This window comes from Thermobia domestica, chromosome 1, assembly GCF_964235325.1.
Source record: "Thermobia domestica chromosome 1, izTheDome1.hap1.1, whole genome shotgun sequence".
Lineage (NCBI taxonomy): Eukaryota > Metazoa > Arthropoda > Insecta > Zygentoma > Lepismatidae > Thermobia > Thermobia domestica.
In genome coordinates this window covers 286,374,704-286,386,455 of record NC_137454.1, presented here as the reverse complement: position 1 = coordinate 286,386,455, position 11,752 = coordinate 286,374,704, and the positions used below count along the sequence as shown (strand labels likewise).

The window sequence follows — 11,752 nt, the reverse complement described above, 5'->3', positions numbered from 1 at the left end:
TACTAAAACGTCTTATCATCAAATCTTGCTTACGCTTACGCATTTGTACACTTGTGTTGGTACATATTTCTTTCACGTTTTCGTGTGAGAATTCATTTAAAAAAAATTTTTTAGAAAAAAGTGTTCATTCTGAACACTTTGTGTATTCTTTTTCTGTGTGTTGAGATTTTCATTTTCTATCTTTCTCTTCATATTACAATACTCATTTCACATTAATTTTCATAATCTTATACAGGGTTATTCAAAAAGAAAGAACTGATTTCAAACATTTATTTCTTCCAAACTACAAAAGATAGAAACATGATTCGAACGTTACTTGATTAAGAAAAGCTTACAATTTAAACAGCCCGGATAGAAGTTCCAATCACGGCCGCATTGGTTCTGTTGTTTGTTGTTTGTCTGTAGTGAAATGGCGGCGTCACCACAGGAGAAGTCTTTTTATTTGCTACAATTGGCAAAACTTGAGTCCATTGTTGCAGTTCAGCGAGCATTTCGCCGTCAATTTAATAAACAACCGCCGCATCATAAGCAAATTTACGAGTGGCATGGAAAATTTGTAGAAGATGGTTGCATCTGCAAAGGGAAAAGCACGGGACGTCCACGCCCATCGTACGAGAATGTCGAGCGTATTCGTACATTTTACGAAAGGAGCCCAAAGAAATCCACATCACAAGCAAGCAAAGAACTTAACATTCCTCAACCAGCGATATGGCGAGTTCTAAAATATCGTCTGCACATGAAGCCATGAAGCCATACAAACTGCAGTTATTGCAAGCATTGCATCCTGACGACCACAACAAAAGGTACGAATTTTGCATTTGCATGTTAGACGATTTGGAAGAAGACAATTTTGCTCAATGATTATTTTTTCCGATGAATCCACTTGTCATCTTTCTGGTAAAGTTAATCGCCATAACGTTAGAATTTGGGCAAGTGAAAATCCTGCGGCAGGTATTCAACATGAAAGAGCACCAAAGATGAACGTCTTCTGTGCGATGTCTGTAACCAAAGTTTATGGGCCTTTCTTCTTTATGGAGAAAACTGTGACAGGATTAACCTATCTAGACATGCTTCAAAACTGGTTATTTCCCCAACTTGAAGATGATTCAGATGACTTCATCTTCATGCAAAATGGTGTCCCGCCTCATTTCTCTAACCACATTCGACGTTACTTGAATGACACGATTCCAGAACGTTGGATTGGAAGAGGAGGAGCAGAAGATCAGCAGAAGATCTCCAGATCTCACTCCGTGTGATTTTTATCTATGGGGTTACGTAAAAGATCGTGTTTTTATCCCTCCTATGCCTGACACTCTTCAAGGTCTACGACATCGAATTGTTGAAGCTGTGAATTCGATAACTAGAGACCAGCTGATTCGTGTGTGACAAGAAATGATCCACCGTTTTGACATTTGTCGTGTAACACACGGTGCTCATATTGAATGCACATCATAATTACTAATAGTAAATTGTAAACAGCCGAAAAATAGACCAACAACTATTGTTACTGTGGTGTGGCACCATCTATTCTCTCAACATCCTTCTTACTTCCTTAATTGTAAGTTTAAAAGCAGGGACGGCTTTAGGATTTTAATTTTGGGTAGGCCCGTTCCTTCACTTACGGATACACATTTGATTGATTAATGACGGAAGGAAATTACTTTTACAGTAGTAGTTGATGCTATTTATTAAATAATTATCTACAATTAATATAAACAGTGGAAAATACTGTATATTTACTCTTTATTGTATATTATAGCGTTTATATATTTTTCAAAATTTTTGGGTAGGCCCATTCCTACCGGACTTAATCGCTAAAGTCGCCACTGTTTAAAAAAAAATCAAAAAAAAAAAAAAAAAAAAGCGGTAACTCATCAGCTTAAATCTAGTTACTAACTTCGTTAAGTAACACGTTAACATGTAAATAGATGAAATTGGACACCACTAGGAGCTACTTAACTCTTAATTAAGTACATCAAGCAGTAGCTGATTAATGCAGTGCCGGACTGGCCATGTTGGCAACTTGGCGATCGCCAAGGGCCCGAGGGACCCAGTAGGGATCACGAGGCGCACGACCTGTAGGCCTTGGTCGAATTTTCTCGATCGCAAATGCTTTTCTCAGTCTTCCTACCAAAAATTTTGCGGATGCCTAAGTTCGTCTTTTCGAAAGAAATACTCGGACCATCCTTGCTCATATCAGTACGGCCCGTGAGCCAGTAAAACTTCTACTTAGCGAAGGCTTCCTCTAGTCCATAACGGCCCCTTTGCTCTTACCCTCTCATGTACTTAAGTCACATATGAGAGGGCATTTTCTAAATTGAAAATTGTTAAAATTAGACTAAGATCTACGATAAGTCAAAACCATTCGTCACCTTTACTTTTTATGTTTAGAGAAAAAGATATATTCCAGTATGTAGACAAAGGAAAAGTAATTGATTTGATTGCCTCATCAAATGAAGAACTGTCAAAGTAACTGAAATAACTTCACGATTACGTTTGATTGTCTCAGTATTATTGTAACCTTTTTTGGGATCTGTTTTGTACTACATTTTTATTCAATACTGGAAATATGTTTTTTTTTTTTCATTTATGTTTTGGAACTGGCGTGTTAAGTTTATATGTTGATATATATATATATATATATATATATATGGGTGGGGGTTTTTAACGACTGGAGCTAAGGGACCTCAACTTGGTCAGTCCGACACTGGATTGATGTAAACAATATGTTACGGTGTAGGTCGTAAATAATGTCTTAAGAAGCAATTTTATAAAATATTTAAACCTTGTTACATTTGTAATTAAGTAAGTTTACAGTAGATAGAAAGTTATCAAAGAATGAACATGTGTTCGTGCTTCAAAAGGCGGTTTCGTGTTCACAATACAATTACCAAGATGTCATTAAGTTATTGTTTTCTGTCTGGGAAATAATGAAAGACAAAGCTTTTATGAAAAGAAAAGATAAAAAAAAACGGATCCGGAGCGCTTAAAAGAACGTATTACTTCTCAGTTTGATAACTCTTCATCCAATAACATTAGTGATGTGATATGTTCGGTGCTTAAAAGAGGTAACTTGTACGCTGAAAGTGATGGAGGAACTTTGAGCACTTGATTTAATTAACTAATATGATGATATAATTCGTAATAATCTCATAGTTTCATAGTTGATAAATACAAGGTAACCAGAAAAGTTTATTATCTTGTATTTTGGACTGAAAACGCAAGTTGAAAGGAGTCAAAGTAACGGGAAAAAATGAAACAACAGGAAACAAGTTAGATATAAACATTTTTACCTTGTATTCGAGTAAAGATTGCTATATTGTTTAAAATAGCGTATTTGTGGAAACTTTTAAAACTGATTGTTGCTTTCCTTTGTTTCTTTGACATTACAGCAACAGTTCTCGCAATTACATAATTTAAGCAATGTTGCAAAATTTACCAATGTTAACGTATCTCCGGAACAGTTTGAATTGTCAAAATCTTGTAAACTATAAACCGTTTTATCTTTACATCGTTTGAAAACCATTCCCATGATTGGATGTGATACTTACCTAAATACGTAGTTTTCAACTGAAAACATTTTAAAGAAAGACAAATTTTCAAAGTCTTGTAACTTCGGCCCTATTTATTCAAGATACCTCATATTATGATCATAATATTCGGCACTAAGGCATTCTGGATGTGCATTGCCCCTCCGTCTCACTTACATTATTACTATCGTAGAGGGCTCCAAAATTTGGTTGTTTTTCGATGTTTGTGATACTGGAGCGTCCTTAGTTTGCAACAATGAACAATAAATGTGGTATTATGTTTTTTCGTTTAATATGTAGGTATGAAATTAATACAATCTGTCATAGTGCCATTTAGAAAATAACTTTATGTTAGACTAGCAACGGAGTACACCAAACAATGACCCTAAGTCGATTGAATTGAATTGAATTTTATTGCGTTCAATACTATTTACATTTGCTGATTGCCATATGGTATAGAACATGTCAATGATGTGATTATAAATATATATTCACATTATACTAAAAACATAACTACTTTTACAATATTTCCTAGATGATAGAAAAACATGATAAAATATTGTGGTTCCTTGTACAGAAGGTGTTTTTTCTTTTTTTTTTTAATACAAAATAGAAAAATATACTTTGCATAAAAATTACGACTTAACAGAACCTAGATCAGTTTGCAACTATTCCTCCACACTGTAAAAGCAGTGATTTAGCAACGGAGTACATACTGACTTTTTGAAGCTTAAATCTTTGGTAAGAGACTAAATTTGATTAGGCAAAGAGGTAAAAAGTTGTACACCTTTGTATGCAATTGTTTTCGAAAACAAAGTGATATTATGAAGAAAAACTTAGAGATGTGACTTTGTTGTCGTATTATATCCATTTTACCTGAGTTCCTTTTGTACAGTTCTTGTTTCTTGCTTACCAAAATGGATGTTTCTTATATATACAATGAAGGAAGTGGAAGAATATTTAGGTTTTTGAATAGCATTCTACAAGAAGTATTCTATGAAATATTGGTGATTATTCTATCACTTTCTTTGGAGTATAAAATCTTTCTTAAATTCAGTGGATGAACCCCAAAAGGCTATTCCATATCTGATTTTGCTGTGGAACAGTGCATGGCAAGCTGTTAGCACTGCTTTTCTGCTTAAAATAGGAACAAGTGACCTTGTTAGGAAAATTATAGAGGGTAATTCATGAGATAATTTTGCAATATGTTGAGACCAGGACAAATTATTATCTATCAGAAGACCAAGAAACTTTACTGTTTCGGCTGGCTTCGTTGTTTTCTCATCTATTCAAAGTACTGGATATGATGTCAATTTAGCATGGTTAAAATGAAAGTGTAAACAGAATGTTTTATAAAAATACCTCCTGGCAGATAAAATATCTCCAAGCACTTCGCGAATAGACATTGCAGAATAATATTAGTCTGTTAAATGAGTTAGATTTGTTACAATTGATTACCCTTATAAAAACCATGTTGCGACTCATTTAAGATATTTCTTACATTAATATATATGTGTTTATGTACAATTAGTTCAAATATCTTCGAAAATGCATTGACAAGAGATATTGGCTTGTAGTTGCTACCATTCTGTCTATTACCTGATTTATATATCGGAACAACATATACTTGCTTCCACATTGAAGGATATGCGCCTGTACGTAATGAAACGTTAAGAATATGTGCCAAACTAGTTGAAAGTTCAGTTGCACAAGCTTTTATTACATAAAAAGGAATATTATTTGGACCTGGAGTAGTGTTCGGTTTAATTAGTTTAATTGCTTCCATTACATCTAATTCAGTAACGGTAGGAATTCCGATTAGAGCACTATTACTAACGATATTCTCTGGCAATACCTCTTGACCTACGTCTAAGTTAAAAGCTTCATAAAATACACTCTTAAATGCTTCAGCAATTTCCACAATGTCTTGGATTAGCACACCATTATAATTTATTTGCTTTGGTACTTGTTTAGAGTCAAACTTCTTAAAAATATTCCAAAAATATGAGCTGTTCTTATAAATACTATTTTCTAAGCTTGAATAATAAGATTTCCTTTTTACAATTTTCCTTAGATCTGAATGTCTCTGATACTATACGTTATCATTTGTTCTTTTAGCTTTAACAAAATATTTAGTTTTTTGTTTATTAATTCTTTCAGTTCTCGCGTGATCCATGGATCCTTATATTTTTGTTTACAACAAATTGGCTTCTTAATTACATGCTCGTTTAATATAGATGGCCAGTGACTTCATTGACACTGTTACTGCAATAATTTATTACGTTAATTCCCCTAATGTCCTTGTAAATACCTAGGAAATTTGCTTGTTTGAAATTATGTGTATCGTACTGAGGAACTGGACCATATTTGCCACTGTCTATAATTTTCCACTCGAACATAAATGGAGGATGGAAGCGGTCGACTTTAGTCAGTGGTGGGATGTCAAAATGCATAAATGCATAATGTCATAAATCTAATACTCTTCCCGGATTATTATGATCATATGATTTGTTTTTCTGGTTAAATTTAAAATATTGCATAGTTCGAATATTTTTTCTGCTTTTTTCTTCTAATAATAATTATCAGTTGTTACGTTACCTGAAATCCAATCTATACCTTCTGCGTTAAAATCTCCTAAAATAATTACATTAAAAGAATTACATTAATATTCGTCAACATAAAAGAACAATCTCCTAAAATAATTACATTAATATTCGTCAACATAAAAGAACATAGCCAGTCACAGTAATTATTAAAATCTTGAAGTAATATGTCAGGAGGGAAATAAGCTAAACATAAAATCAATGGAGTACTGTCAGGAATTAAAATTTTTGTTATAATAATGTCTTAAGGATTCGTCAGGAGGATTAAGGATTTCATAAGAATATTAATTTTTTTATTAAAAGTAAACAACCGCCCACCTTTAGACTTGTTTCTGAGGGTTAGATTTCTATCTTTTCGTATCACACTATAGTTTCTGTAGATTTGAGAAAGATAACAGTTTTCCTTTTCATACCACGTTTCTGTCATGCAATAAAAATCATAGTTCTCACAGTTTATTTCGTCTGTAAATTCTTTTTCTTTTGTGTTCAAACCATTAAAATTTTGATACTATAGTTGTAAAGATCTCGCATCCATTGATTATTATTATTATTTTTTACAATTTATTACAAATGAGGGGATAAAAACAACAGAAATTTCACAGTTATGTTCAAAGAAAAAAGTTACTTCCGAGAAGCTCTATACTTAACCGTCGTAATATTTCAGAGAACTAGTTACATGCTCTATTCTTAATCTTTTTCGTTGATCAAAATTTACCATCAATGGGTACGAATAAAAACCATTAAAAAATAGATGTTTTAAGTTCTTAAAAATATTAGAACACTCCTGCTTAGCTTATATATATATATATATATATATATGCATGGCACGAAATTTCAGGAATGGTTAATGGCGAACTAAAATTTCAAGAAATGTGATCCCCTTGAAGAGTTTGTGACTACGCCGCTGGCGTACATAATTAAAATATATGCAACCAGTATCATTTACATCTTAGGTTATGGTAAAAATTCGATTTATGCAAAGAGTCCTAAAACAATCTATTTACGTAAGTCTAGGATTGTTTGTACAAAAACTAAATGTGAAAGGAAGGTGAAAGAGGAGTTCGTGATTGTTAGTTTGAATATTCCACTTTTTCCGCGCATTAAGACCATGAAATTTAGTTTAGTTTCATATTAAAATATATTTCTTTGTTTCTGTGACCAATACTTAATGCATTCCTCTCTTTGTAGGCAATACCGAAAAAGAAATCCATAAAGAAGCGCTGAGGGGATAGGAAATTGGATGAGAAGTCTTAAGAGGCCAGTGTATTTAATTTTTTATAATGTCGAATAGTTGTCTTTATTTTTAATACATAATTGTCTTACTACTGATGTTATGATATCATTATGTTACCAAGAATTTACAGGTGCTTATTTTTTATGTTTTTATTTGCGAAATTCTATCTTTTTTCAAATGTTTTAAGTATTACTATTCCTATAGAGGGATTGCTAGTAGTAGCAACCTTTTACACTTTTTAGGGTTGTTCACCAAATAATTGAGAAAAGTGTCAACGTTTGTTTTTCCAATATTTCGTTCAAACGGATAGTTCGCGCATTCCGTTGATGAATACCAGATGATGTTGGCAGGGGTGTTCATGGGTGGGATTTAGGAAGCGGGTTGCATCCATGAGATTATTTTTCGTGAAAAAAGCACAATTTTCCATTGTAAATATACAACCAATTGACTTTAATTGTATCATAATAATATTTTTAAGAACGTTAACTGTGACGAAGAACTTAGCAAAATAACATTTTAAAATAATTAATTGTCACAGCAGCACAGAACTCACTATCTTTTGATTAAAAGGACAAAATTGTGCCGGGAGACGTCAGCAGATATACTCCGATTCGCTTTAAAAACAAATGGTTTCCGTGAGTGAGGGCATGGAACCTTATAATATTCATCAGTCATTTCTCGACGTCTATTTTTTTAACGTTAAATGGCACAACCAAGATGTGAAAAATCTTAAAATAAATAAATAAATTAATATAGAATACGGAGATTTTAGAAGAGAATTCGTAAAATCTTCGCCATTAGTTTATACTTGCGTATTTTGTTTAAAACACATGAAGCTACAACCTTATCAAGTGGCAACTTAGGGAGTATTGAATGTGATATCAGTAACGGAAAATAATTTGTCTAAATTGTTATTCTAATTATGTTCTAAATGCTAGAGGAGATAGTTTTTGCTGATAATGTTTGAAAATGTTATTTTATATAAATAAGGGTGTTCAGAGTCAGCTTTTCTGCCAATTTATGTTTTTTATTATATTTATTTATTTGTCGTGGACACAATTTGAACATAACAAAGCACTCTCATTTCCAATCCTACCCGATTCGATCTACCGATTCCCTCCAAAGCAACGAAGTCCATCAGCTCCGGGTCAGATCAGTACTTGGATGGCTGACCATTGGAGACCAGGCAGTTCTGGCATTGCGGCAAACATCCAGCATATTAAAAATTGTTGAAGTTATCCCCCGTTTTCAGCAGCGAGGCTCTATGAGACGTAGAACCACATTATAAGGTGGAATCCGAACTTCCACTCATGCGCTCTATCCTCTTCCGCCTAGAATCGAACACGAAACCATGTGCACCGAAAGCGCGCGCTCTAGCCACTATACCAGCATGGAGGGAAGCCTAGTGAACAATTTGAAGAGTTACTGTAATGAATGAAGCATGGATTCTGATCAAGGAGACCTTGAAGAAGGGTGATGATACTAGCTACATTCTGATAATTAAATTTCTTAAGTAAAAAGGCATTGGTTGTGTAGTTTAGTCGATTTGTAACATTTTTGTTGTTGTTGTTGTTGTTAAGTTTAACGTCCCGTTCAGCAGCGAGGCTATATGAGTCGAGGACATACTGATTAACGTGGAATCCGAACCATATGAATCGAACTCGCCGGGAATCGAACCCGGGCCTCGCACGCCAAAGGCGCATACGCTAACCGCTTTGCCACGGAGGAGCTCTTGTAACATTTTTACTGAACAGAATCAAGTACGAGTTTTCTTTTACCTAATAACGTTCGAACTCTTTCAGTGAATTTCTCAGTTGACAAGAAACGAATTATTATTAAATATTTCAGGCAAACAAGTGAATAGCAAAAGAATGGAATCACTGATTTATAATTTATCAACTACGTTTCGATGGAGATATTTTTGGGTGGGTAGTTAAAGATAATGTTTACTTTTATTTATTAAAATCCGTCTAGTCTCCCCTGCTATTGCGCTTTGTCTAGCGTCCTCTGGCGTCGCTACTACCCCAATCTCTACTGTTAATCTTTGTTTTTTTCCTTTGTCTCTCTCTTTCTCTTTACGACATTTTCTTCCTCGGTAGTTTTTGGAGCTACTTCAGTTCGTTTGGTTCCTTGTGCTTAACAGTAGACCGTAATTTGCTCCTCTTGTTTCTTAATTATATACTTTAATTTGTTTTTAATTATCATATTTTATACACAAACACTTACATATTAGAGTGTATCTATCTATCTATCTATATATATATATATATATATATATATTACTTTTTTTAGCGGTACGCAACGGTACCTTTTTGATAAGAACGAAATATTTTCTTTTCTAAACGGAACTGAACTTAATTAAACAAAGCCAATACGAAAATTCTGTTCGGACTCAACCTCTACTTTCTCCCAAAAAAGCCTTTACTCAGTTCCTATTTTGATGTATCCAATTAATTGTTTTTGTTCATTATTAGGAAGAGGATTAAGTGAAAACATCTCCTAGATTTTTTCGCAAAATTTATGCAGTAATTTAGCAGAGGTTTGTAGAATATTTTAGTACCATGACTAGTACTCTGAATAACATTATGTGAACAATGTACTGTATGTATGTTGTTATTGAAATTCAGTATTTGTGTGCGCCTTCTGAAATAAACAATAGCAGCTTACTTTCGCCCGTTTACGGAAAGAGAAAAAAAACAAGAAAAAAATCACTATGAAATATGTATTATCAATGCTTTTATTGTATTATAAAATTAAGATGCAAAAATCAGACATTTTAAAAGCAGCTTTATCTATATGTACGTAAGAATTTTTAGCTACAAGACCGCAGTGATATGCTACTGGATATCATCATTATCATTATTATTATTATTATTATTATTATTATTATTATTATTATTATTATTATTATTATTATTATTATTATTAATAATAATAATAATAATAATAACGTATATATATATATATATATATATATATATATATATATATATATATATATATATATATATATATATATATATACCGTACTTGCGCCAAGTGAACTTTGTGGTGGATAAACACCGTGTCCGTGGGTTTTCTCGGGGTTCTCCCGTTTCCTCCCACTTCCTTCATTACACCATTTCACTCATTTCTCACCATTCTTATTTATAATTATTTTTTATTTTTGTTTATTTTATTTACTTACTGTATGCAGTTTATTAACATATTGGTATGGTTTTCTTCTATGCATCCTGGAGTCCCTGGATTGATTTTGCTTTTTTCATATTCCTTCCCATATTCATCTTCTATCTATCTATCTATATCTATCTATCTATCTATCTATCTATCTATCTATCTATCTATATATATATATATATATATATATATATATATATATATATATACATATAGATAGATAGATAGATAGATATACCTACCTACCCACATACATACATACCTTACATGATACATACATGACATACATACATAAATACATACATACGTACAGCGTTTCTTCGACATTTTGCAACAGTTACTTATTGGCTACGAAGAATGTGCTATAGAAGAAAAGTTAGGAAAGTCAACATTTCGTCGTTCTGCAAAAATTCAGTTGTGTTCTTCATTATAAACTGAATGTTATATCTTGCGATACTTAAACTACAATGCGCAAGTGAGCTGCTTCCGTAATTTTCACAAACACAATATGGAAATTACAAATACACCACTCTCTAGCTGGTTTCGTTGTTCGGAGTGCAAAAATTATCACCTATCTCACCTAGAAAATGTGCCAGATATTTAAGGCATTAAAGCATTTACACCTGATTAAGGTCTTTCGCGTCATGTTTCTTTCTTTCTTTGCAATAATGACTTATTAAATATAACCTGCGGAGAATTATAATAACGGAAGAAGTTAATTTTCCCGTTCTGGAATTATTGAAACATGTTTATCAATATGTTCCTAATTTTATTCTGAAATAAGTTAATTCCATTCATTTTAAACAATGAGCTACTTTCATCAATGATTACAAAAGATATTGAAATTTCAGAGCAACAATTTCTTAGACATCTTGACTGGAGATAGAGCTACGAAATTTTATCGCTTTGTACTTACTAGAAAGTGGATGAAATATTTAAGCCAATTTAAAATGTATGCTTCATATTTGTTGCTTCAAGTATATAATAGATACTGTGAAAACTTACGATGTCTGCTTTCCAAATATATTTTTCATTATAAACTAAAAATTACTTTAAGGCATTCTACGGCAAGCTATTTCCAACAATGATCACAATCAAATAATGAAATTCAACATACATAATTTCCTAGATACCTTTACGGGGTATAATGCAATAAAATATCACAAATTTCTAATAGGTAATAGGAGAAATTATAAGCTTTTAAAAAT

The 11,752-nt window shown here is 32.6% G+C and overlaps 1 protein-coding gene across 8 annotated transcripts in view; it reads left to right on the top strand.

Annotated features, from left to right (window-relative positions):
- The window catches only part of LOC145661197 (uncharacterized), a 453,672-nt gene extending 444,854 nt beyond the window's left edge, over nucleotides 1-8,818 (top strand). For 3 of the 8 annotated variants that reach the window (XM_081726653.1, XM_081726657.1, XM_081726655.1), the window contains exon 40: nucleotides 7,322-8,818. In XM_081726653.1, coding sequence (XP_081582779.1) covers nucleotides 7,322-7,346 — 25 coding nt within the window. In that variant the 3' untranslated portion in view covers nucleotides 7,347-8,818. The remainder of the gene's footprint in view (nucleotides 1-7,321) is intronic. The other 5 variants (XM_081726661.1, XM_081726665.1, XM_081726668.1 and 2 more) reach the window with 2 other exon arrangements.
- The last annotated feature ends 2,934 nt before the right edge of the window (nucleotides 8,819-11,752 follow it).